General features: G+C 44.2%; 2 protein-coding genes across 2 annotated transcripts; one reads left to right on the forward strand and one right to left on the reverse strand.

Annotated features, from left to right (window-relative positions):
- The first annotated feature begins 703 nt into the window (after positions 1-703).
- Positions 704-13,865, forward strand: znf277 (zinc finger protein 277). Its single transcript, XM_056282347.1, has 12 exons — positions 704-731; positions 1,197-1,407; positions 7,422-7,510; positions 7,906-7,988; positions 9,563-9,654; positions 10,217-10,327; positions 10,518-10,677; positions 11,073-11,140; positions 12,245-12,341; positions 12,618-12,660; positions 12,759-12,933; positions 13,202-13,865. Exons 1-12 carry the CDS (start codon positions 704-706, stop codon positions 13,386-13,388), a joined length of 1,344 nt encoding a protein of 447 aa, XP_056138322.1. The 3' UTR covers positions 13,389-13,865.
- On the reverse strand, positions 13,538-26,730 carry LOC130114468 (kinesin-like protein KIFC3). The gene is made up of 13 exons (XM_056282348.1): positions 26,587-26,730; positions 25,148-25,267; positions 24,990-25,052; positions 24,635-24,766; positions 23,789-23,902; positions 21,660-21,826; positions 20,670-21,330; positions 19,835-19,977; positions 19,054-19,114; positions 17,132-17,340; positions 16,195-16,381; positions 14,331-14,426; positions 13,538-14,164 (listed from the first exon to the last, which is right to left on the reverse strand). Exons 1-13 carry the CDS (start codon positions 26,728-26,730, stop codon positions 14,012-14,014), a joined length of 2,250 nt encoding a protein of 749 aa, XP_056138323.1. The 3' UTR covers positions 13,538-14,011.
- Between the last annotated feature and the right edge of the window lie 1,034 nt (positions 26,731-27,764).

Genomic DNA, 27,764 nt, shown 5'->3' on the forward strand with positions numbered 1-27,764 from the left:
TATCCTGCTCTTGGGGTGCTGGAGCCTATCCCAGCAGGCATTGGGCGGCAGGCGGGGAGACACCCTGGACTGCTAGGCTGCTAGGCCATCACAGGGCTATATACATACATACATATACATACATATAAATGTATATATATATATATATATATATATAAAATTGCTTGCTTGCTGAAGTGGATGTGACCGGCAAAACATTTGAAGATGAGGAGTTTTACCCGGGTTCACGTGGCAAGTGCAGATTTGTCTCGTTTTTACATACTGTCTTCTGTCAAACTGGGGCGGCATGGCTCAGGAGGTAGAGCAGGTCGTCTAGTAATCGGAAGGTCGCTGGTTTGACCCCCGGCTCCTGGGGAGAGCGTGTCGAAGTGTCCTTGAGCAAGACACTGAACCCTTAAACACTCCTGATGAGCAGGTTGGTCCCTTGCATGGCGGCCTCCAGCATCAGTGTGCGACTGGGTGAATGTCAGGCACACACTATAAAGCGCTCTGAGTGGTCGGCAGACCAGAAAAGCGCTATATAAAACGCAGTCCATTTACCGTCCAAATGTTGGACACCCACGCCGAGTTGAGAGGAGGCGACATGAGCGACCTCTTTGCGCCACCCAGTGGTCAATTTTAATTTTTTTCTAAATCGCTCGAGCCGTTTGCGGCGGCGTTTGATTGGCTGGTTATCAGCTGTTCTGTCCACGTGATATCAAAGATGGCCGCCTGCGGTGGGAACACACACGGTAAGCGGTGGTTTCAAACCACAAAACAGCTCATTTCAGCACTGATCTTCATTTAAGGCTGTTAATATAAAACTGGTGTTATTTGTTAGTCTGATAAACAACGGACCGCCGCCAAAGTCGTCAGTCGCTGTGTGGTTTACATCAGTTTCGTTGCTCCACAGCTAGCCCGTTAGCCACACTAATAACTTTAACTGAATTCGTCAATTTATTGTTCAATAAAACGCACGGCAGTTCACCAAATGGCTGCATCCAAGATTTTTTAGTTTTCAAATAAATGCACAGTGTCCCCCCCCCCCCCCGTCAAACCAGCTGTGTACTGCCGCTCTAGTTCCACATTCTACTACATTCTACATGCTCTATGCTGAGTCTGTTCAGCCTGTCCATCAGTGAATTGCACCCCCAACTCCCTAGAATTGATGTAATCTACGTGCTGAGAGAAAGATCCTAACTTGTACATGTCTCCAGATGGAGAGGACAGCATTTTGGAGCCCCTGTGTTTTCCAGAGGAACCTCCCGTCCGCCCACCCGGATCATGGTCACCGTGTGGGGAGGTGGTCGTCTGTGTGCTGTGCTCGGATTCTGCCCCCCTGTCAGACAAAGATCGCCTTCTCAAACACCTACTTCTGGAGCACAAGCTGGTCATCTCCGATGTGAAACTCATAGCAGATTTCCGAAGGTACCAAAGCCCCACTTGTCAGTTTCCGTAGCTCTTGTGGAAAATATCTCACTTGCAAATCATGCATCCAAGCCTTCGTTTACACCTGTCGTTATGGGGGGGGGGGCAACTTTGCATATCTTTGCATATCTTTGCATCTTATAGTCTGTTGACAAGAGGGACGTTCTAATGTTTAATGCTTCTCATAGGCAATTTATTAATAAAGTTAACGTTTAGTTATATAAATTCTTTATTGTCTTTCGTGAGGAAATGTATTGCCACAGCCTGTACATTAAAAATACCTCCAGATATGTTTATATATATTCATATAGCCATACACTCACAAATAGGTGCAATGTTACAACTATATGCTACAAAAATGGGTACACTGATGCAAACAAAAGCTGTGTCTAGAATCATTCCCTCACTCACTCATTTACAATACCCTACATAATGAAAGACCCAAAGCTTACTGTATAAGGAGTAATAAATGGAGATTTTGGACACTACTGAATTATCATTTTGCGTCTTCTACTTGTCCTGCCACGTGGCATTTGACAGTGAAGAGTGCAGTAGCAGAGCAGAGAAGAAGTAAACCATTGCAATGTTATTTTGAGCATAAAACGGTGAACATGATTTGGACACTATAGTTACATTGTGGTATTTTTTGATTAACCTAAATAGGGGTTAAATTTTACAGCTAGAATTCAGATATTTGAACAAAACGGGGGAAGATGAGTATAGTGTGCTGTACAGCAAATAAGAAGCTATTTTCCACACAGCTTAAGACTTTTTAAACTGCTATGGCTGAAGGGGCGAAACTTCTGCCAAAGCAGACCTTTTTTTTTCCAGATTATGGACCTTTACTTATTATGGTGTTAAAGTGAAGAATAGGTTCAGGGGGTGCTCGGGGTCATTTGCTACAGTAAGTGCTTTGCGTGTGATGGCTTTGCTGTTGACATGTTGAGGTTGGAAAGGCCAATGATTTTGGAGGCAGCGTGTGTGATTCACATGAACTTGTTCGTGTTCTTGTTGGCAGCAGTTGACATGGTGAAGAAATAGGTGGAGCAGTAGAGTAGTATCAGAATCGTATTTTTTGCCAAGTACAAGAACACACAAGGAATTTGTCTTTGTATGTTGATACAAGAGGGAAAGATTAACAGTAAATAGTACCGATAAAAGTTAAAAATAATGATGAAATATTTATGCAAGATAAAATAAAAATAGAAGGTGCACTCACCACCAGTTCAGAGTTGAAACCTGAGAGACCACATGGCAGCCCCAAATGCCTGGCACTGGGTGGCAGGAGCTGTAATTACAAAAAGTTAAATGAGAATTTCAAGAAGTTATTTACAGAATAAGAGTTATTTACAGGGTAGTGCAGGTTTAAGCAAGGTGTCCGTATACAGAACGCATAGGGAAGATAGAAGGGGGGTGGGGGGTGAGAGGGCGGCAGTGTCAGGATCTGTGGATGTCTGGGTGCTTGTTAGAAAGGCCTACTGCTGTAGAGAAGAAGCTGTTCTTGTGGTTCGAGGCTCTGGTTTTTATAGACCTTAGCCTTTTGCCGGGGGGAGTGTTTTGAAGAGACCATGGCCTGGGTGGGAAGGGTCAGCCATGATCTTTTTGTTTGCCTCAGTGTCCTGGAGGCGTACAGGTCATAGAGGGACAGCAGGTTGCAGCCAATCGCCCTCTCAGCAGAGCGAATGATACGTTGCAGTCTGCCCTTGTCCTTAGCAGTGGCAGCAGTGTACCAGATAGTGATGGAGGAGGTGAGGATGGACTCGATGCAGTGTAAAAGTGCACCATCATTGGCTTTGACAGAAAGTTGAATCAGTTCATCTGGACACAGCGTTCATTGAGAGAAACGTTTCTTTACTCATCTAAGTGACCTCTTCAGTCTCAACTGACTGCAGGTATCCCCACCCCTTATAAACAATACAGTTGCATAACGACTGAAACCAGCGATCAGTTTCATATGCAAATAGGCGTGACCATTAACTAGAGTTTCAATGGCCATGTGTACTATTAACAGAGGATTTGGGAATGTTTGCAATCACAGCATTGTAAGATGGCAACAGATGTACTCTTAGCCCCCCCCCGGTTCAGAGATGATCGAAAGAGTGGCCACTGGCCTGTAGATGGTGTAGACTGCGGAGTCCTGGCCTGACACGTTAGCTCTTCTGTGTTGTGCCATCCTCTTGGCCAGCGTCTGTTTGGTTTCCCCAACGTACAAGTCACGGTAATCCTCCTGGCACGTAACAAGGTACCCTATATTGCTCTGTTTGTGCTGGGGAACCCGATCCTTGGGGTGAACCAACTTCTGGTGCAGCGTGTTTTGGGGTTTGAAAGCAACTGAGACAAAGTGTTTGGAAATTACGTGTCTCAACTAGTCACTCCCGCCATATACGGACTCACCACTGGTTTAAGCTTAGGCAGCTGTTGTCCTTCTCTCTTCGATCGGCTGGTGCACTATTTGGGCATCTTCCTGGCTTTGACAAACACCCAGGTAGGATAACCACAATTAACCAGGGCCTTTTTAATGTGGGGTGTACTGATCAGTATGAGTTGGTTTACGGTAAACATCAATAATCAAATGTCCCCCATCAACAATTGCAATTTCACAGTCTAAGAAGGCTAATCTGTCATTTTTCACATCCTCCCCAGTGAACTTGATGCGGTTGTCCACAGAGTTAATGTGGTCAGTGAAATGTGGTACATCCTGGGCATCCAGGTAGCGTAGTGGTCTATTCCATTCCCTACCAGCATGGGGATCGCTAGTTCAAATCCCTGTGTTACTTCTGGCTTGGTCAGTTGTCCCTAGAGACACAATTGGCTGTGTCTGCGGGTAGGAAGCCAGATGTGGGTATGTGTCCTGGTTGCTGCACTAGCGCCTTCTCTGGTCAGTCGGTGGTGCCTATTCGGGGGGGAGAACTGGGGGGAATAGCGTGATCCTCTCACGCGCTACGTCCCCTTGGCGAAACGCCTCACTTTCAGGTGAAAAGAAGCAGCTGGTGACTCCACATGTATCAGAGGAGGCATGTGGTAGTCTGCAGCCCTCCCTGAATTGGCAGAGGGGGTGGAGCAGTGACCGGGACAGCTTGGAAGACTGGGGTAATCTGCCGGATACAATTGGGGAGAAAAAGGGGGGGAAAGTCAAAAAATAAAAAAGTGATACGTCCTGAGATTAATTTTAACCAAGGTGTTATCCACAAATCTGAACTAATTGCTAGTTGGTGTCCTGGATAGGACATCAGAGCCCTCTTTTCCACTTCCTACATAAACAAGTTGGCCACTACAGGTGAAACTGGGGAACCCATAGCACACCCATGCTTCTGCCTATAGTACTGTCCCCTGTATGTGAAGTAAATGGACTGAAGACACAGCTTCAGGAGCAGACACACTTGGTCAGTGTTAAGGGTGGTCCTATTGCTAAGGGTGGGGTCATTTTGTAAATTCATATGTACTACCTCCACTGCTTCATCAACAGGAATACACGTGAAGAGAGATGTAACCTCATAAGAGACCATTGTTTCATTCCCCTGATGTCCCTCACCTTATCCACAAAATCCATAGTGTTCTGAATGGGATGTTCATTACTGCCAACCAACAGGTTAAGAATAGATGCCAGAAACTTAGAGATGTTAGAGGTCACTGGGTTAATCATACAAACAATAGGCTGTAATGGCACATCCTGTTTATGTAGTATCTTAGGTAAACCATACAGACTAGGTGTAGCTTCCCCTGGGTATAATCTATGGTACAAAATTCTGTCAATAGCGTTGTCCTGTTCTAACAGCTTCAGACAATCTATCACCTTTTTCTTGTAACCGCTGCCTGGATCTGGTTTGAGGGGCTCATAAGTATTCATGTCACTAAGTAACGCCATAACTTTCCCATGATAGTCTGTCTGGTTTCATACAACGGTGCATCTATCTGCCTTTGTCTGCTTGAACGATGAGGATTTTATTGTCCTTAATGAGAGTCATGAGTGCTTTCCTCTTGCCTCTGCTGATGTTGGACGGTGGCAGCTTCGCATTGCTCAGGCAGGCTGAAACTTTCATCTGCAGTTGCTCTGCTTCCGGGTCCGTGATGCTTTTACGGATCGCTGATTCTGTGGCTGTGTTCAGTTCCACTAGTGGGATTTGCCTCGGAGTGACAGCAAAATTCAACCCCCTAGCAAGGATGTCTTTCTCCACCTGGGTGAGTTGTCTGTCATACAGATTCTTCACCCACTTGTCCACATCTCCGGCATGTGTCTGGCATGTGTCTCTGTCTGCTGTTGAGGGCACTGTCCGTTGTCTGCCGATGTCTCTGGCATGCAGCACATAGGTCGAACTTCTTTTGCTGCTTGATTTTTGACTGCATGTTGTGCTAGACGAGCCTTCGCCGTGAACTCAATCACACATTGGAAAGTGGTCTCATCTAGACACAATGTGAGTCTCTGTTGGATCTGCTCTTCTTTGGCTTTCAAAGTGTTGATGATGAAATTAATTTGTCTCACCCATTCATTCAACAGCTGGCTCTGTGCCTCCTGGAGAATCTTGTTAGCTCGGTGGCCCTTGACCGAAGATTTCATTTGCAGGCTCTTAGGTGTAATCTCGCTCTGTCTGCACCTGAGGCTGAATCTCAGGTGGTTCCTGTAGTGTGCCATTTTACGCACCGTTTGCTCGTACTCACGTACAAGTTTAAGGCAATCCTTGCCAAAATGAGTCAAAATATTTTTATGCATGCTCAATAATCCAGGTAAGGAAATAACAGAAAGTTGAATCAGTTCATCTGGACACAGCGTTTATTGAGAGAAACGTTTCATCACTCATTTAAGTGACCTCTTCAGTCTCAACTGACTGCAGGTGTCCCTGCCCTTATATGGCATGACGACCAAAAACAGTGGCAACAATGCTCTAGTGAATGGTCACAGCAATTTGCATATGAAACTGATCGTTGATTTCAGTCATTATGTCACTGTATTGCCACTATTTCCATGATGCACAAAACATAAGATGAAGAAAAGTCTCTATTCTTCAAGATGAGGCTTGTCTAGTTTGTTGCACAGTGATCGCACATTAAAAAGAAATATTCCCGGCAATGGAGTGCGTGGTCCGCATCTGCAGAAACGCAACGGCATGCTGGCACATTTCCCTCTCCTCTGACGTCCCACTGCGTGAATAAGTGTGAACGCACCTTTGACGAAAATGTGCAATAATTCCGCAGATGGGATGAAAAAGCTGGGAAATAAATCTACAGAAGTAGTTTCCTTGATGTTCATCAGCTCTTCTCTGGTGAAAGAGCTGGAGAAAGAGGAGAATGCACACCAACACACTGAGGCTGGTGTCTGCGGCGCCATCTTGAATGTTGAATGAGTTGAATTATGCTTTTGTAGAGTAGCAACAGTCAGTCAGTCAGTGAAGTTGCATTTTATATAGGGCTTTTCTAGCTGCAACAGCCACTCAAAGTGCTTTACATTTCTGGTCAAACCTAACAGAAGGTATGGGGCAACAGAAAGTGCCTTGAATTTCGGGTGACAGAATCTTTGCTCACAGGGTTTACAGTTGTCAGTGATGTATTGATTGAAAATGAGTTAATTGTTCAAAATGAGCCCAAGATATTTGAAGCATTACCATCTCAGCAGGTGACTCATCTAAAGATCTGTGGTTTTTATGGGGCCAGTTTGTAAACCTCTCTGTAGGTCATTGCGTACAGACACAGATGTGAAAGATCAGTCAGTCGACATTACTCTGTAACCTTACTGGGTTCTCCCTCTTTGTCACTGATTCTGTTTGTGATAGAAGTAAAACATACTGTACAAAATGAAAGACAGCACACAATCAAACCAAGTAAACGAATTACAATGAAACACTTTATGATCAAAACCAAATTCTGGTAATTTTGTAAAGTCATCTTGTCCTTAGCTGATAAAATATTGCTTTCACAGACTGGATCCTCTAGATTAGGATTTTTTCCCCCCTTCCACCATGACCGTAGGACTGTTTAGATATTGACAGCTTCCACTCATATATGTTGTGTGCTCCCATCAGGTACATGCAGTACTGGAAAGGGAGATTCCTAGAACAGCCCATTACAGATTTCTGCAGCGTGATAAAAACAAACTCAAATGGCCCTGTTGGTGAGTGGGACTTTAGAAACATTAATATTCACTGTACTGCTTCTCTGTAAAGTAAAATAATTGCAGGGATAAGAATAAATTGCTTGTTTAAATTGTGACACTGATTGGTAGGCAGATACCTCCTGCCTTGCTCACCTTTTGGTCGCTTAGACAGTACAGGCTTTCAGGAACAAGTCCAGTTATGATACCTCAACTAATGCCAGCTTTTAAAATAAATGGTTTTCTACAAGAATATGTCACCACTAGAAAATGTGTTGTTCAAAATTATGGATATTTTCAGGGCACCCTCATTAAAAAGGCCTTGATGAAATATTTCAAACATTGTTAGAAAATTGTCATTCCTGTAACAAGGCCATTTGAGAGTTCTCTCTAACCAGGTTTTGTTACGTTTGCAGAGAAACAGGAACACTACTTTCTCCTCTGTGATGTCCTCCCAGAAGACAGAGCCCTCAGAGAGCAGCTCCAGCAGAAAAGACTGGTGAGCCTGTCATCACTGATGCAGTGAATTTATGATGCCACTTATAATAAATTCCACTTGTGTCTTTTGTCATCTGACCACCTCAGTAAAGCTTAAAGAATTAAATGAATTGTACTGTAACCCAGCGAGGCCTCTGCTGGACCAGCCATGAACAGAATGCAACCAAGGCATCTGAAGACGTGGACAGGCTGATCTTTTTAGATAAAAACATGTAAATTTACTGGATTTACTTTGTTTTCCTGTCCTTGTGGTTTTACGCAGCTTGAGCTTTACTCACACTCACAAGTTTTGGTATACACTAAGCCCGAGGTAGCAACTTCAGAAAGGTTATGTAGTCAGTTTAATGGGTTCATTAGAAATCCTTCAAATACTAAATATTCAGAACATTATACTGTTTTTTTCCTCATGTAAAATTATTTTAAAGCAGTATTCTCACTCCCGATGCCAGACTGGCAGGCGCCATTGGTGTCATAACACCACTGGCCAAGGTTAAAATAAGGCTTTTAAGACCAAAGCCAAACCCAAGATCCATGAAAATCGGGAAATAGTGTAAAATCAGGGGTAACACAAGCCATTTTCACACCAAAACCTGGCATTTTCCTGGATTTCAAATCCTGGGATTTTTGATCAGGCCCCCTTCACATTTCCTAGTTTTTTCCTGGAAAAATCCCTTGACACACACCAAGCAAATCCCTGCATTTTAGTTAAGGCAGACCTTGTTAATTCAGACCTGGCTAAGAAAGCAGTTGGTGCTGAAATCCACTGAACAAATTGTCGAGTTTGGAGTGAAATGCACTTGATAACAATACCACAATTTTGCCATTCTTCCCCACATCTTTGTTACTTTGCTCTCTTTCGAACTGGCTTTATTTCCTAGTTGCTACTGTGTTGTTTATTGATGAGGAGGCCACGCTCTTGTTGGCTGTACTCTGCAAATGTTTTTTTTTTTCAAAACAGCTTGTAAAAAGCTTGGTTTCTTGTTATGAATTTAGGATTTGGATTTAGATGGAGATGTTTCTTATTTTTTTTTAATTTAAAATGTTTTACATTACACATCCCACTCCTTTCACAAACAAACCAAGGAAAACAGCAAAGGAGAATAAAAACAGCAAGGACAATGTGGTTTTTTTTTTCACAACATGGGACCTTAAATGTGTCAAACCCAACATGTGGAATATGTGATTGCTGGAATTCTGTGAGACCTGTTCGTATGAGCACCATTTCAGGAGGAGGCTGTGCCAGTACCTACAAAGATTGCTGCACAATACTCATGACTGATTTTTCTACAGTTCTGACCTGTGAACTCTTTCAAACTAAAGCAGACCCAGTAAAACCGTTCAGTGTGAAATGGGTAAAAGATGATCTGTGAGCTATGTATGGAATGATTGCTAAAGATATCACTTTTATTAGTTTTTCTTTATATATTTTTTTTTTAACTGAGTGTACAGCAGAGTTTTGGACCACCAACAAAACTTTTAGCCCCTACAGTGCTCGGGTAACAGCCAAGTGTCTCCTAGTCTTCTAGTGGATCCTAGTCTTGTCTGGTTTTAAGATAATAGTTGGTCTGTCTACAGGAGGAGATCCTGGAGCAGCAGCAGAGAGAGAGGGATGACACCAGCTTCCGGCGAGTCTGTATGTTCTGCAGCGATGAGTTCACCGGAAACAGGTGCGTTACCACCTATGCCGCAGACAGTTCAGCGGGGTAGGAAGTATTCTTAATTACACAGTGGCTTGAACGCCCCATGCTTGGCACACCACCCTGCTGCCCCTGAATCTCTCCATAGTGCTCAATAAAGTGTCACGTTATGTCATTTAATAGGGTTATTATAAGGTCTTAGCCAAGTTTTAAAATGCCTTGAACCATGTTGTCTAAACTCCATGCCTCAAAGGGTCCAAAATATAACTAAATATAGCATTTTAAATCTTTGTTTAACACATCTTAAACATGTAATTTCATGTTGTGTTGTGTTTTTGGTGTAAAATGTTCCTAGTCATAAAGGCTTTGATTCTGATGGGTCATCTTTATTAAACTTTCAGAACTTATGTTATATCTCATTCTATCTGACATTATCTGCTTAGGGCCCCATAAAGCCTCTGGTCCGGCTCTAGCCCGGTTGGAACGAAAACCTGCATACTCTCAGCCCTCTATGGCACATGGTTGAGTACCACTGTTAGGGCTTGGTCCTGAGTTGTTACTACCAATGTAAGCTTTCACTAACTGTTTACAGGTCATCACTGCTCAACCACATGGCGAGGGAGCACTCCTTCAGCGTGGGGCTGCCTGACAACATAGTATATTCCACAGAGTTCCTGGACACTTTACAAAGTAAACTTGACAAGTAAGTATTGTGTTGGTCAGTATGTGCTGTGGTAATGTATTAATCTATCAGAGGTATTGTTGTCTCTGTACCATATGTCAACATGACCCATGGCACTACTATATTGGTACCAGTCTGTACTGTGGTACGATATTAGTCTATAAGAGGTCCTCTTTTAAGCCCTGACCCTAACCCTGACACACTCATTCAGGATGACTTGTTATATCCGTCCTGTCAGTTTGCAGTGCCTATACTGTGAGAAAACCTTCAGAGACAAAACAACGCTCAAAGACCACATGAGGAAGAAAGCTCATCGCCGAATAAACGCCAGCAACCATGAATATGACCGCTTCTACATCATCAACTATCTGGTAAGGTATTTGTATAATGCTGCCAGCACATCCACTAAACTCAGTGCTGTTTAGGCTGATGAGGCCCCTTTTGTTGAAGTCTGCCTTGTAATTGGGTTAGCTGTTGAGAGGTCTGTGAGAGTGAGCATGTCATTGGTTGGGATGGACGCCTAACATCATAGATGATTGGCTGAGTTAGACCCAACCGTAAACAAAGCACTGCTCTGCCATGATGGTTATCCTAAACTTCAGGATTTCTACAATTAAAATGTAGCTCTTTAATTCATTATGATTAATTATTTATTGGAATTTTCAATTTTAACAAAGATAAAAGTTCTGGAGGAAAAAAAAGAACCCTCCACTCAGTATTATTTAAACATATCCTTCTTAATTGGGCTGATGTTTTTTTCTGTTAGGAGCTGGGGAAGACCTGGGCGGAAGTTCAGTCCGAGGATGACCGTGAGATGGTGGATGATGAAGAGGAGTAAGATCTGAGAATGTCATTGTCCTGCTTCAGCCCAGATTGTGTGACAGAGACCACACTATATTTTAACCTGGGGTCCTCAGTTCCATCTATCTCAGGCAAAGACAACCATGTGTCATTGATTGCCAAGGATATGCAGATTTTCCAGGTGATGGGTCTGTCCTCTTTGGCTGGAAGTGCGGTAATCACCCGGTGTAGTGACTGGCTGGAAGGAAAACCTGCATACTCTTGGCTCTCCATGGCACATGGTTGTCTATGCCTGCTCTATGACCTAACCAGAGACTTGAATTGAAATTTACCTTGTAGATTAAGCTTGTGTTTCTAAAGCTAGTCTGTTCAGGGACATCACAGAAGTGTAAAAAAAAAACAAAACATGGAAGGATCTGGCAAGAGGTTTTCATGTGTATAGCCTAAAGCAGTGTGTATGTCCGACGATGGCATGATTACTTTAAAATATGTTTTAATTTTTCGTTTATTTTGACCCTACAACATTATTATATTCATACAACAAACTGCGATTAATCAAATGGTAAAATGAGGCAGCTGGTCCCTCAAGCAAGTCGGTCATGAAGATGAAAAAATTTAACGTTAAACTAAACACTTAGTAACAATCACACAAGCTGACTGTTAGAAACGTCATTGATCTTGACAGCAACAACTGGCGTCATCAAAGTAACGTATGATGTCGCGTAGTGCGGTCCCCTGCCTTTGAGCCCTTGTACTGCCGTGGACTCACACATTTATACATTGTCAAGGCTCAGCGTTTTCAGTTTTTATTTTTCAGAGCCATCCAGCATGCCCAATTTTGCCACAAGAGGACACTGTTACATAACCTCACATGAACAGGAACAACTTTTGGATGCACGGAAACATAAAATCTGGGTGAAAATCGGTTTAAACCGATCTGCTCCTTTTAAAAAATCTGAGTATTTTTCGGTTAAAATCGGTAAAAACCGAAAACGCTGAGCCTTGTACATTGTTCACATGCAGGTGACACCACTTAGGGGGTTCAGTGCTTAGGGCTTAGGGTGGACATTGGAATTTGGCCACTTTATAAACCTAAAAGAAATACGCCCGGTGATGCTTTGTCTGATCTCTGTGCAGTGATTGGTCGGACTGGCAGTCCCACCCGATGTGCGCTGTGTGTTTATTCTGTGAGCAGCAGTCAGAGACTATGGACAAGATGTACATGCACATGAAGGTACAGATTCTGGGAGTGCTGTTTGTGTTTGGATGTCCTCTTGCAGAGAAATGTGTTTCATTTCTTTTTCATTAGAGGATTCCAGTAGACCTCCAATTTGCCCCCATCCCCAAAAAAAGAAAAAAAATCATTTGGAAAATGTTGTATGGAATTGCAGCGTGTGATTTGGACACATAATGTCTTTTAAGCCCTTGTCGACTAGAGAAAAAAATGTCGACGGTCTTACAAAAAAACTAGGCTCTGTGATGTTGATAACTTTTTTGCTTGCTTTTTCAGGAGGCTCATGGCTTTGATCTGCACACATTGAAAACCGATCTCAGTGAGTGTTCCACAGGGACAAATCATCACCAAAGCCAAGTCTTTTCCTTGTGTTCCCCAACCCAGTAACACAGCTACACACCCGTGTTCTCCCTCCAGATCTCAAGTTCTACCAGCAAGTCAAACTGGTCAACTACATCCGACGGGAGCTCCACCAGTGCCGCTGCTACGGCTGCCGAGAGAAGTTCAGCTGTAAAGATGACGTCCTATGTCACATCGCGGCTTCTGGTCATGTGATGAAACTACCAGAGATGTCAGCTTGGGATCAACCTCAGTAAGACCCAGGCCTTAACACTACCTCCTGAATGCAAAAAAAAAATTTACTTGCAGGAAGTTCCCGCTGTTGCAGCTAATGAAGACCTTTTTGTAGCTCTGTACTCGTTTGTCAAAGGTTGACATAATTTAAAAACTTGTAGCCCCTCCCTCTTTTCACCCATTGGGAATAAATCCAAAGAGAGGCTTGAGAACATGTAATTCTCTGGCTTGATCCTCTGAAATGATCATGTGGAAACACTAACTCCTTAAACTCACCTTGCCCACAGGTACTACTTCCCTACTTACGAGAATGATGCCCTCCTCTGTGCCTTGTCGGACAGTGACAGTGAAACAGACGAGACTGACCACAGAGGAGACATCCCCGTTATTGCGGAGGATATCTCCAACCTCCAGGCCTTAAAGCAGACCAGTGTTCTCAATCAACTTCTGAAAAACAGGGGACCCTACAACTAGAAGGTTGGAACAGTTAACCACAGGATGGATAGATGATATAGATGGATGGATGAGTGGATTTCTACAAGGACAGGGTAATCCTCCCCTGAGTTGCATATTGCTTATTCTCGACAGATTCGTCCACCTTTGTGCATGAGGGCTTTTTTGCAGCAGCAGCAGCAGCAGCAGACTCCATTTTAGATACATTATTTTTAACATAATACAATTTTGAGTGATTTAAAATGTTCAGAAAATTATGATGGAGGTGTTGGACATGCTGAGATGTTGGTAAAATAAGAAATTATCTGAGACAGCCAGGTGGTAGCATAGTCCTGGGACACAGAAAAGAGTTTGATTAATTTTGCTGCCCTCGTCTGCACCAACAGAAGCCTTTTTAGGAAACTGAAGCTGGCTGCAGCCTTCACTGGATGTTATTACTCTAGACAAATAATAAAGAGGACTGAATGTAACATTTGTGCTTAAATTGGACATTGTGCAATTTATTTTACAGTGTGTATGCAAAACCACAATTTAAGAAACTAGTTGCTTTTTTTCTGTTGTCATTTAAATTCGAAAGACCCACATTTTTTGATACGTAGTCCATCACACAGACTCTACGAGGTTTTGCTGTACTGAAATCATCTTCATGTTCTGTCGGTCTTCATGTTCTTTGCTGGTACAATGTTCTGAGGGGCTTTGCCCAACGCTACCTGCTGGATGGTGGAGCCGAACTGCAGTGTGCTGAGCGTCTCCACGATGTTCCTGACATCTGGACTCACATTCACAAACACACAGCACTGAGGGAGAAGGCCAGCCACACAATTTGGTTACGCAAAGTCATGGTTGATGTCATTTATCTATCCATTTTGGGCTTATTAGAAACTTCAGAATGTGCAAATAAAACAACCTGAGGGAAACGCTGTTACAGAAGAGAATCTTCCTCAGGGTTGGGTGAGACTTTACCTTTGCATCTCCGCTAAGGCAGGGCTGGAGGAGGTGGGTGAGTTTAGAGTTCCTGAACGGTATGTGGAGTGCATTGCTCCGCAGAGCGCTGAAGACCTGTAGGAGGAAAGATGAAGACAGTCATAGAATTTTGCTGCTAGGTACTCATTCGGTGCTGGGCAGACAAACAGTGTAAATTACTTTCCCCATCCTTCTATGATGAAATTCATTATGTGACAGACGTACACCGGTCAGCCAAAGCATTAAAACCACTGACATGTAAGTGAATAACATTGATTATCTCATTACAATGGCACCTGTCAAGGGGTGGGATATATTAGGCAGCAAGTGAACAGTTGGTTCATGAAGTTGGTGTGTTGAAAGCAGGAAAAATGGGACAAGCATAAGGATCTGAGCAACTTTGACAAGGGTCAAATTGTGATGGCCAGAAGACTGGGTCAGAGCATCTCCAAAACGGCAGGTCTGTGGGGTGTTCCTGGTATGCAGGGGTCAGTAGCTACCAATAGTGGTCCAAGGAAGGACAACCGGTGAACCGGCGACAGCGTCATGGGTGCCCAAGGCTCACTGATGTGCATGGGGAGTGAAGGCTAGCCCATCTGGTAGCTCAGATTGCTGAAAAAAGTGAATGCTAGCTATGATAGACAGGTGTCAGAACACACAGGGCATCGCAGCTTGTTGCGTATGGGGCTGCGTAGCACCTACAATGGGCACGTGAGTGTCAGAACTGGAACATGGAGCAATGGAAGAAGGTGGCCTGGTCTGATAAATCACGTTTTCTTTAACATCATGTGGATGGCCGGGTACATATGCATTGTTTACCTGGGGAAGAGTTGGCACCAGGATGCACTATAGGGAGAAGGCAAGGTGGCAGAAGCAGTGTAATGCTCTGGGCAACATTCTGCTGGCAGTGTCCACACACACGTTTGGACACTGCTTGGCATCCTCATCATATTCTTCATATATTTTATAATTCCATTATAATTCTGTTTATCCTCTTTCAGTGTTGTATTGTGTAAATTGCGTAAACACAACATCCATTGCACGCTGTCTGTCTTGGGAGAGAGATCCCTCCTCAGTTGCTCTCCCTGAGGTTTCTTCCTGATTTTTCTCCCTGTTAAAGGTGTTTTTTTTTTTTTTTGGGAATTGTTCCTTATCCAATGTGAGGGTCTAAGGACAGGATGTTGTGTTGCTATAAAACCCACTGAGGCAAATTTGTAATTTGTGATATTGGGCTATACAAATAAAATTGACTTGACTTGCTGGGAAACTTTGGGCCCTGGCATTCATGTGGATGTTACTTTGGCACGAACCACCTACCTACACATCATTTCACACTGCAAAAATCGTTCAGGAATGGTTTGAGGAACATCACATAGTAGAGTTCAAGGTGTTGCCTTGGCCTCCAAATTCTCCAGATCTCAATCCAATTGAGAATCTGTGGGATGTGCTGGAAAAACAAGTCCTAATCCATGGAGACCCCACCTCAGTTTACAGGATTTATAGGATCTGCTGCTAACATCTTGGTGCCAGATACCAGAGGACACCTTCAGAGGTCTTGTGGAGTCCATGCCTAGATGGGTCAGAGCTGTTTTGGTGGCACAAGGGGGACCTACACAATATTAGGCAGGTGGTTTTAATGTTTTAGCTGATCGGTGTATGTATACAGATGCTGTTATATTTTACCCCCAAGTAATTTCTCTAACTAGAATCCCCTCTCATGTCATTATTAATAAGAAAAACAAAGAAGTTCAAATACATTTTCCATCTAAGTATGTTTTGATGCAAGTTAGAATGACAAACATCAGCACAGTGCTGATCTCAATCACAATTTCAAGCTCATCTAGTTGGTATGATGGCAGCCCACCTGCCCCAGAGCTGTGAGGGATTTATTGATGGCGGCAGCCTCGACCAGCCTTTGACCTTTGGCCTCTGTCTTGGAGATGCGTTCAGATCCAGCAAGGTCACACAGGGTTAAGGTGCCCCGAGATGTCACACCAGACACACTGTCTGTCCCCTCCACAACCAGCGTCAACACCAGATGAGAGCGTGAACTGCAGGGGAAAGATTTTACATTTACTGCCATCTGAACAGCCTCAACAGAACCCATGTGTCCCTGGGGGTGTTCATGCCCGAGCCGTCCCGGTCGCTGCTCCACCCCCTCTGTCGATCCCGGGGAGGGCTGCAGACTACTACATGTCTCCTCCGATACATGTGGAGTCGCCAGCTGCTTCTTTTCACCTGACAATGAGGAGTTTCACCAGGGGGACATAGCACGTGGGAGGATCACACTGTTACAATTGTGGCCTGATTTTGTGTGGATAGTTTTATTTTTAACGGCATATTTTGTCAACCTGCATTTATATGTCAGTACTACTGAGAAAATTTCCCCTACAAAATATTTCACGGTGTTACATGACCAAATCCTTTTATGTAGGGTTTTGCAGGAACACTGCAAATGAAATGAAACCATCAGTGCCCTTTCAAATAATTTTTTTGTTACTGTTATTACTTACTGTTATTAGTGTTATTACTGTTATTGCATTTGTGGGGATGCATTAACCGGGCAACCGAATGTTGACATTAATAATGAAACATGAACCCTTTCGGTCTTTTTGAAGACAGGAATGAATAAGTGACCACTATACGTTTAACCACTGAACTTGACAGGAAATTGAATTCCTGGAAGTTCAAACGAGTTCATAATCAATAGGAGAGGTTTCTAAGACGCAGTACCTGGGAGGATTTTATCAAGCTGAAACCAGGACTTGTTAGTCACGAGAAAGAGACTCAACTTGCATTACCTCTCTATGTTCATTTTGGTTGATGCAATCTTTCTGTTCTTTTCACCCGTCTCCATGACGTTTAAAATGTCCTCCTCTGTCTGCACCTGTATCTGGGTCAGCCCTGGAACCGAGACTGACTTCCCCTGGACCCGGATCTCCAGTGTAGTCCCAGAGGTTTTGCTCAGCAGGTCATTCAGGCTGTCGTTATAGATCTCTAGCATGGATATCTGAAAGCAACAACAACAACAAAAATTGCTTTGTTGTTTGAAAACAAAAATTGAATGAGATGATCTTTAAAAGACAAAAGATGAGATAGAAAGGGTAATTTGTAAAGGTTTTGGTCTTGGGTTGACAAGTTACTTTTACACCGCCCTGGTTCTAAGATATATTGACTTATGGATGGATGGATTGTTTCCCATTATGAAGATATATTGTTTTGACAATGAATATCTGTTGTTTCAGAAATGAAAATATTCCATGTAATATTCTATTTTGGATGTTCAAAGTTTAATAACTTTGTGGGGGGGGGTGCAGACCTGCCGCTCACTGAATGCTACTAAAAATGGCATATATTTGCATTAAAATGAGTTTAAGATCAATTGCACGAAAAAAAGGTTATAAGAGCTACCAAAAACGGCCATGACCGGTCAAAATGACCGCGCGTCATCGTGCGCGTCATGTCACTTTTGATGACGTGTTCGGTCGCATCATTTCCTTCGCGAAGTTCGTTGTTCTGTGCTAGAAACACTCTAGCGTTCTCCAGTGCAGTCAAAGAGTCTAAACTGGATTTTTGATTATTTCCAACTGATTTTTGATTATTTCCAACATGTCTGGTTACAGACGCCGTTACAGACGTACCATGACTACCACCGACGCGTTGCAGCATTTACAGGCGTTGGACAGCGGCCATTTTCAATTGTTTGAAAAATAGCATTAAAAGTTGTTAAAATGTTAATTTTGGTGTCAGTTTCATAACAGACATATTAACATATGTAATGCATTAATATCTCAATTGGGTATTTATTTTGACAGAATATTGGGTTTAAAAACCGAGGGCGGTCATTTTGACGGCCCACTGTTCTAGAAGTTTTTAAGTTCCGGTCATTGTTTGGGACTGTTTCAAAGGTTATTTTCGTCTTACATTTCACGTTTTATAGGCCTTGTTACGTTTGTTAGATTAGCAATATGTGTTTTTCAGGTAATATTTTCAATTTTTCAATTTTGCTATTCAAGTTCGACCATGTCTCTTTGAAGTTTAAATTGTTTAAAAATAGTATTGTAATTGTTAATTTTGGTGTCAGTCGTTTCCTAACAGACATACTAACATATTGTAGCGAATTCGGGGGACAACGCAACCACAGGAACTGCCGCGGCCGGGAAGCGAACCCGTATCGCCCGCACCGCAGGAGACATCGCTAACCGCTCGACTAAAGAGTCGGACCCGCAAGCCAGCGGCCAGCGTGTATTTTTATCCGTACACGTTACAATATGCAATGCATTAATATCTCAACTTGGTATTTATTTTGACAGACTATAGAGTTTAAAACCCGGCCGTCATTTTGACCGCCCATGGTCGTTTTAGGTAGGAGTGAAATCGCGGTCGTTCCGGCGGGAAGAGTGAGAAATGTGGTGGTGATTTGGTAAAACAGCTGCTTGCAAGATATACAGCTACGAGGGAATATATTACTAGTTGTGTCTATCCTATCCCATCTGTGCGCCGTAAATTAGGTCATCAGATTTCACGGCGAATCCGTCCTGGAGTCGAACATTTGGAAACGTTGTGCAACAACATCCAGTGTTCTTGGTGATGTCTCATGTGCTCATGTTTGTCATACGGAGGTATCGGAAGTAAAGTGAGGATGATGGAAAAACTCCTCACAGCAGCTTCGACGTGTTAATGTCTAAGTCAGCAGGCTGCCAGACCTTCATCCCATATTTACCTTCAGAGTATAAGATACCTTCTCCTTTTCCGCACAAATGCGCAAAAGTTCTCGCACGGACCTGGAGACAGACAAAAACACACACACACACACACACACACACACACACACACACACACACACACACACAGAGTTGTTGCCAACATACAACACTTGTGTGTCTGAGATTACATGCAACCCTATACTAAGAAGAGGCTAATCTTGCAGCTGTTCACACCAGAAACAAAGAGAACCTAATCTTCCCTGCGTAATGTGACCCTGTGCGTCTTAGTTCTGATCTGCTGGAATAACTAATAACATATTGATGCCCTGTCATCAAGTAGCACAGCTCCATGATCATGTCACCTTCCCCACAGCAGCTTGAGCTTCTTCTTTTTTTGACATCCACAGTGTGGAATAACTTACTTCAGTGTAGAATCATAATTTAATAATTAATGTTTCTCATTACTCTGGTCCAGGACACTCTACACTAATGGCTGTGATGTCATCGACGTTTAAAATCTGGGGACGGTCACCAGCTAATGAATGCGGGGACTGATTTTACCTACGGGATAATTGAGTTTTTATTCCCATATAGAATCTGAAGCAGGAAATATCTCCTTATAATTATTTTTTAAATCCCCTAAAATGATTTTCCAGTTTCCTCTGCTGTCTCTGACAAATGCCTTTGTCAACGTGATCTCATCCAACACCTGATAACTCGTGACATCACAGGTTTGAGCAGTATTCCTTTCCAGTTATTCACGCTGTTGTAGTCACAGCTCCAGTGAACCTATCTCACCTGATATTGACCCCAGGCTTGTCTTTGGTGCCCATCATGGTGTAAGTCTTTCCAGAGCCTGTCTGCCCATAAGCGAGAATACAGACATTGTACCCATCCACGCAGGAGCTTATGACAGGCAAGGTTCCTTCAAACACTTCCTCCTGCACAGAGAAATGAAGGTGAATGATGCAACATTGACATTTTGGTTCAGAAAAATAAAAAGAAGAAATTAATGAAGAAGAAGAAAATGAAACCAAGGAAGAAAAAGGAGAAGTAAAGCTGTTATATGAATAAGTGTTGCCACTGGTTTGGTCAGGCATCCCTACAGACACAATTGGCTGTGTCTGTGGGTGGCAAGCCGGATGTGGTTATGTGTCCTGGTCGCTGTACCAGCGTTTCCTCCAGTCGGCCGTGGCGCCTGTTCAGGGGTATATGGGGGAACTAGGGGGAATAGCGTGATCCTCCCACGTACTACGTCCCCCTGGTGAAACTCCTTACTGTCGGGTGAAAAGAAGTGGCTGGCAACTCCACATGTATCGGAGGAGGCATGTGGTAATCTGCAGCCCTCCCCGGATCGGCAGAGGGGGTGCAGCAGTGACCAGAACATCTCGGAGAGCGGGATGATTGGCAAGGTACAATAGGGGAGAAAAAAGTATAAGAGTAATAATAATATAAAAGTGATAAAGCCTTTTTTCAACCAAGTTGCAAAATGCTGTGGAATACAAGGAACTAAACAAACATTAACAATCCTATCAGCTAAAATAAGGCTCCAATTGTGTTAAGGACTACACCTCATTCAATACTGCAAACATGCAAAAAGAAAGGGGGGTTGGGGCAAACTGTGTTGATGTACCTGTGAGGTGCTGGGAGGATAGACCTTATCAAACTGAAACTTCTTCCTGGTTCCTTTCTGGACCACCACCACCTCCCTATCTGAGGTCATCTCCACACAGGTGCTAGGGGGTGAGTTCCCCCTGCAGCGACAGAACACCCTGATGTTCCCCTGGAGCTCCAGCAGCTTGTTGTAGAGGTTCTTCCTCTCCAGGGCCTCTTTTCTGTATAGAGTGCGTAGCTCTTCCACGACCCCAGCCGCCTCCTGCTCTATTTGGGTCATTGTTGCCACAGCTTCCCTCAGCTGCTCCAGTTGATTTTGCATGTCAGTCAGCACCTGCCGCACCGTGGACCGAAGCTGCTTGTTGGAGATGTTGAGCCCACGTGTCAGCTTGCTGACCTGCCGGAGCTGGGCCAGGTCCACTGTGGGTTTTGGCACAGACTTGGCAGGTGGAACGGTAGGCGTCCGGCGGGTCAAGAGGGCTCGGATCTTCTCATGGGCCTCCTGCTGGTCTGCCTCCAGCTCTGCCACCTTCTGGTTAAGGTGCTGGACCATGTCGGACAGGTAGCGGGCCTCCCGAGCCAGATAACTGTTCCTCTGGAGATGGTTCTCAATCTCCTTCTCTTCAGTTCGGAGCTTCTGTCTCAGGTCCTCTATGATCCGGTCCTTTTCCAGATGAGCCCTGCAGGGGCCATTTGTGAGCAGACAACAAAGGAAGAAAGAATATGCAATCCAGACAAAGAGAAATAGGAGGAAGTATGTCAGCCCCACTGGGCTCTAGGAAAGGCTGTGCTTCGTTAATAAAGTCCATCTCTTGTTCCATCCTCAATCAATATTCCCAATTCATCTTGTATATTGCTGGATTAAAACAGCTATAAAAAGCTTATTTGGTTCCAGATGAACTGATCATACCACATAGGTATGGGAAGACACACATAGAACAATATTATGAGGGCCAAAGGCTGCTTGGGGAGTGAGGGCTTCAAGCTCTTGTCTACTGCTCTCCCATACCTGAAGGAGTTGAGGTCCGTGTAGCTCTGGTCTCCTGTGGAGGAGGACTGGAGCAGAATATCTCCAAATATGCTGAGGTAAACAGAGATAACCTCATCAGGATCATAGTTGGACTGTCTAAGGGCCGCAGTGATCTCCTTCTGGTCCACTAAGCCTGGTAGGGAAGCCTAGAGCACACGAGGAAGAACAGAAGCACAACTAATACGGCCCCGTCCTCCTGTTTTATTGATTATCATCTCTGGTCTCTGTAAAGCATCTTGTCATGAACCTGTTTGTTAAAAAAAACGTTTTTAATATGTGGGCAACTTGACTCTGCTTGTTACTTCCCTTATCCATGATGATTTATTCTCTGTCCCTGACACTTCTCTGTCATCCGTGATCAGTCCTTGTTTTCAGCTTTGCCTTTCATGCAACACAACACCACCAGAGGATCAGGAAACTCCTCCACCACACCGTCCCCTCACCACTCATCCTTCGGGCCCATAACTTTGCCAGTCGACAGACCACGGGCAAATAAGGTTGACAAATCACTCTCACCCACCATTGTCACAAACACTTGAGTAACCCAGGCCTGTGTTCTTAGTCTCTTCCTGTATATTCAGTACATAAATAAGTATCAGAGTTCCTTCCATATCTCTATCTACCTCAAATATTCAGATGACACTGCCATCCTCACACTCCTCACATAACAACAACTCATTCTCAGTGTTCCTACAATCCACAACTCACTTCACCACAGTTCCTACAGTCCACAAATCACTGTGACAGTAGTGTTTTCTACCTCAACATCTCTCAAGATAGAGAAAACACTCATCCACTTATCCACCCAACACACCTGACCACACCCACATCCCAGTCAGCGTAGATGTAGAGACAGTGGGGGTGGCAAAAGGCCATGAGGTACCACTGGGGCAACGCCGGGGACAATAACCAACGTTTCAGTCAACACACCACAGACACCCATAAACACTGTCAACAGAGACTGTCTTCCATACACATAAGACTCTGTCCATCCAATCCTGCCTTGTCCTCCCTTTTTTTTTAAATTTCCCCCTTTTTTTCTCCCCCGTTGTATCATCCCGGTCGCTGCTCCACCCCCTCTGCCGATCCAGGGAGGGCTGCAAACTACCACATGCCTCCTCCGATACATGTGGAGTCACCAGCCGCGTCTTTTCACCTGACAGTGAGGAGTTTCACCAGAGGGACGTAGCACGTGGGAGGATCACGCTATTCCCCCCAGTTCCCCCTCCCCCCCGAACAGGCGCCCTGACCAACCAGAGGAGGCGCTAGAGCAGCGACCAGGACACATGCCCACATCCAGCTTCCCAACCGCAGACACGGACAATTGTATCTGTAGGGATGGGACGCCTGACCAAGCCAGAGGTAACACGAGAATTCAAACCGGCGATCCCTGTGTTGGTAGGTAACGGAATAGGCCGCCACGCCACCCGGATGCCCTCCTTTTCCTCCTTTAAAATGAAACGTCATTGAACAGGTGCTTCTGTATGGCATACTCTGTTCACCATCCCCAACAAGAACAAATTCCTCAAAATCACACACAGCCTCACAAAGATCTCCATCCCCCCCAGACACACACACAACCATAACCAGACCTCACTCACTATAGCCCCTTATGGCTAAACACACAGGTATCAAAAGGCATGCGTTAGTGTAGCAGAGGTTTTGTATCTTCTGCTAAAGGAGCTTTAAACATACTTCTCATTATACCAAATGACTGCTTGTGGCAAAGTGCTTTTCTCAATAATGCAGGTGTTTCTAGATGTTTCTGAGTGCTTGTGTAATCCATTGTAAACTTCTGAATTGACTACCAAGTGGGTGTTTCCACGTGCATTCTTTTTGAAGTGTGTACTAGTTGTGTTTCTCTATCTGTAGTGTTTTTGAGTATCCTGCACAGGCCATGAAAAAGAATTTCTTCCATCAGGACAATAATATATTTATTTATCTCTCTCCATGTCACTTCTCTATCATCCATGATCACTCTGTGGTCAAAGAAATATTTATTCCATCTCTTTCCAAGGCTCTTTGGCTCTGAACTTTGACCCCTGTCTTCCAGGACAGCGGTGAGGTAGATGTGCAGGGAGGGGTGCCTATGCTGGGTGCTCAATTACCATGACGTGTTTGACTCTTGGTTTGACAAAATCGATGTTCATCTCCCACTGAAGAGGCAGCAGCAGCCACAGGCCTGACTGAGGGTCAAAGTACCTGCAGACGTTCACTCTCTCCTGGGGAGCATAGCACAACAGGAGAACATCACATGTGTTGGAGTCGTATGCAGCCCCCCCCTTTCCCCCCCAAATATATCCGGCCAATCACCCCACTCTTCCGAGCCATCCCAGTCACTGCTCCACCCCCTCTGCCGATCCAGGGAGGGCTGCAAACTACCACATGCCTCCTCCCAAAAATGTGGAGTCACCAGCCGCTTCTTTTCACCTGACAGTGAGGAGTTTGACCAGGGGGACGTAGTGCATGGGGGGATTACACTATTCCCCCCAGTTCCCCCTACCCCCGAACAGGCGCCTCGACCGAGCAGAGGAGGCGCTAGTGCAGCAACCGGGACACATACCCACATCTGGCTTCCCACCCGCAGACAAGGCCAATTGTTTCTGTAGGGATGCCCAACCAAGTCGCAGGCAACACGGGGATTTGAACTAGTGATTCCTGTGTCAGTAGGTAACAGAATAGACCGCTACACCATCCGGACGCTCTGGGATGCAGATTTTATGTCATTTAAAGGTAGTTCATTAATACTTAAAGTGATGGGGGCAGAGGTGTGCATTCATCAGGTGTTTTAGGCCTTGACTGTCACCACAAGTATGAACTCTATTTATAATGTTGTATTCACAAGCTCACAAAACTGCATTCACACAGACAGGTCACATGGACAGACAAACAGAGAATTATATATTAAAACACAAAAAAAGATTTATTAACATGTTAGTAGCAGTCTCAGTTACCTCAAACATGTATGTCATGAAAGTTCCTCTCCCCTGGATGTAGATGCTACTAACTCGGTCATCATCTCTGACTGCTGGCTGGTTGACCACCTGTTGACTGCTAGCAGAAACCTGAAGCTGAGTGGACGACGCCTGTGGAGCAACATAACAAAACTTCAACAGTTGTCATCACACGTTCATGCATATGTCATAGTGTACATTGAATATAATTATAAGTTGTATATTAATTTTTGTATTACTATATAACTGTATATTGCTGTTGCTCTTTGTGCTGCATGTCCAGTGTCTTTCCACCTACATGTCTGAGGTTGAGCAGATGTGCCCATGACCTTGTCTGGAGACACAGTAATATTACCTCGTTGGTGTTGGTAATGAATCGTCCCTGACTGTACCAGTCGTTTGGGAAAGTCTGCAGGTCCTTTTAAACAGGTTAAGATGCAGGAGTTAGAGGCTGAATGTAGGAAATGCCAAGCAGTTATGCTGCCGTGGTTGTGATTACTAAGAGGGGCCTACCTGAGACTCGTCGACATAAACTCTGTTTCCATGCTGGCTGAAGCAGCTGTACAGGGTCCCGTTGTTGTGGAGAAAACTCTCAAACGCCAGTGGCACCTCTTCGCTCTCAGGCAAAGGTTCCTGGCAGGCAGACAAAGGTTCCTATGTTTGACTGTCTAGGTTTCAAATCAAGTATTTCAAACCATTATCTTTTATCATGGCGCTACTCACAGCCACGTTTGGTGCAACGACAGTGTCTGTTTCTTCTTGTCTGTCATCGTCCTTCTTTTCTGAGATGTTGTCATCAGTTGACCGGATCTCAACTACATGGCTGTCCTGTGAAGCTGGCTCGTGTGAAACCAACTTAGTATCCGTGGTTAATAAAACGTGACAGGGTGGAATGTATTCGTGAGAATGAGCTCACACCTAAATTCATTATCACAATATGCAACACACCAAGCCAAAAGTCTGGGTGTCGTCATCGACCCAGAGCTAAGCATCCAACCACATGTAAAACCTGTAAGTAAAACGCCATTTTATCATCTAAGAATATCTCAGAAGTTAAGGCTTTTCTCTCTCCACCTGATACTTGGGAGATTGGTGCATGCATTTGTTAAAAGTAGACTGACAGCTGTCAGTATTGCCCGAGGAAATCATAGGACAGCTACGACTGCTGCAGCACAGACAGGGACAGGACCAGAGGAAATATGTCACATCACTGCTATTCTGAAATCCCTTTATTGGCTCCCAATTAGTACTGCAGATTTTAAGATTATTTTAATGTACTCGCTCCTGTCTACATATACGGTTATGCTGCATAAATATGCCCGTGGCAGGGCAACCAGATTCAGAGACACCTGACTAAGACTCACGGTAAAACAGATTTCTGTGTACATGGTCCTAAAATGTGGAATAGTCGTCCATTTGCAATGAGAACAGCCACTTCAACAGCCCTTTCAACGTGTGCTTTAAACGTGTCTTTTTAAATCGTGTTTTCACCTCGGTTATTCCCTCTACCGCTTTTTAAAAAAAAATCAACTTTTATGTAATCTCCTGTTGATCAGTTATGGGTTCTGTTCTAATTAAATCAATTCTATTTTTGATTCATGTCATTCTGTTTTATTGTTCTTTTGTTCCTTCATCATTCTATTTTGCTGAGGATCAAATTTCTATTTATTCTGTCTGTTGTCTTCTTTCGTCAGTTCCTTTTCTTCTATAATTCTTCTCTTTTTCCTCTTTTACCTTCTTTTTATCGGTTGCGCTTTAACTCAGACTAAATTGAATTGCTTTCTATTATGTGCTGTAAATATCGACCAATTCAACTTTACATAGCACTTTTTTTATTTCAGTGTTTTCCCATAGTGGCAGAATTACAAATTCTACACACTCATTTCAATACGTAGCCTAGCTTCTTCTCTTCTTTTGTTGTTGTCCCAAATGAAAAAATGAAAGCAGTTTACCTCCTGTGTTTCGGAGCTGGCTCCTGCCGGGGATGTGGGGCGGAGGTTGGTGAATTCATCTTCGGCAGGTGCAGCACTCTCTGCCCGGGCCGGGTCACTGTCGGCCAAACGGGTCGCATCGTTGACGGAGGCGCCGCTACCCATCCTGAGAATTTTTATTCTATTTATTTACACCATTCTGCTAGGACTACTAAACTGACCAAACTCTCACTAACTGTCGAGAGAGGCTGGACATCACGGAGAAAGGTGAACCCAGAGCTCAGTGAAACTAGAGATCCCAGGGATCGAGGCTATTGGCGAGAGCTTGGTTTACCCGCAGATGGCGACCGAGAGCAGGAGACAGACAGTGGAATGAAAGCGTGGCTGTGGAATGAACGGGAGTCGTGATAAAAAAAATTCTGCAAAATCAGCTCTTCAGAAGTTAATAATTTCTTCATTAGAAAATCTATAGCTTTCATAGAAGCTGTTAAAAAGATGTTTGTCTGTCCATTTCATTTATTATATACCTGAACCGTTTGGTTACAAGCAGTTTATTTTCTCCAGATATGCAAAATGCCTTATGAATATTCGTATGGTCTGCTTTACGGAGGGAGCTTGGAGTAGAGCCGCCCGCTCCTTCGCATCGAAAGGAGCCAGTTGAGATGGTTCGGGCATCTGATTAGGATGCCTCCTGGGCGCTTACCTTTGGAGGTTTACAGGGCACAGCCAACTGGGAGGAGACCCCGGGGTACACCCAGAACTCGTTAGGGGGACTACATGACGAATCTGGCCTGGGAACGCCTTGGGATTCCCCAGGAGGAGTTGGAGGGCGTTGCTGGGGAGAGGGACGTCTGGAGTGCCCTACTTAGCTTGCTGCCACTGCGACCCGACCCTGGAAAAGCAGCTGATGAATGAATGAATGAATGAATGCTTTACGTCACAGTATTGATTTGATTTATGGCAGATAATAATAATAATAATGATAATACATTTTATCTGTGGGCGCCTTTCAGAGCACCCAAGGACACCTTACAGAACACAGTGGAAAAAAACAAGCAGCACTGTATCAGACAGCATAAAATCAAAACAAAGCAGGGTAGACAACAAAAAGTTAATACATCTTGATGGTCAGTAAGTTAGCCAAACTAGAGACCCTCCGCGCTTTGCTAGATAAAGGCCCCTCTGGCATGCCTAACCAT

This window comes from Lampris incognitus, chromosome 6 (assembly GCF_029633865.1).
Source record: "Lampris incognitus isolate fLamInc1 chromosome 6, fLamInc1.hap2, whole genome shotgun sequence".
Taxonomy (NCBI): Eukaryota; Metazoa; Chordata; class Actinopteri; order Lampriformes; family Lampridae; genus Lampris; species Lampris incognitus.

Coding starts and splice junctions, on each gene's coding strand:
- LOC130114468 (XM_056282348.1), bottom strand. CDS start 26,730: ATGGGTAGCGGCGCCTCCGTCAACGATGCGACCCGTTTGGCCGACAGT. Junction 16,382..17,131: donor ACCAAAATGAACATAGAGAG/GTAATGCAAGTT, acceptor TTTCCCCTGCAG/TTCACGCTCTCATCTGGTGT. Junction 14,165..14,330: donor GCCTTAGCGGAGATGCAAAG/GTAAAGTCTCAC, acceptor CTTCTCCCTCAG/TGCTGTGTGTTTGTGAATGT.
- znf277 (XM_056282347.1), top strand. CDS start 704: ATGGCCGCCTGCGGTGGGAACACACACG. Junction 7,989..9,562: donor AGCTCCAGCAGAAAAGACTG/GTGAGCCTGTCA, acceptor GTCTGTCTACAG/GAGGAGATCCTGGAGCAGCA. Junction 10,328..10,517: donor TTACAAAGTAAACTTGACAA/GTAAGTATTGTG, acceptor ACACTCATTCAG/GATGACTTGTTATATCCGTC.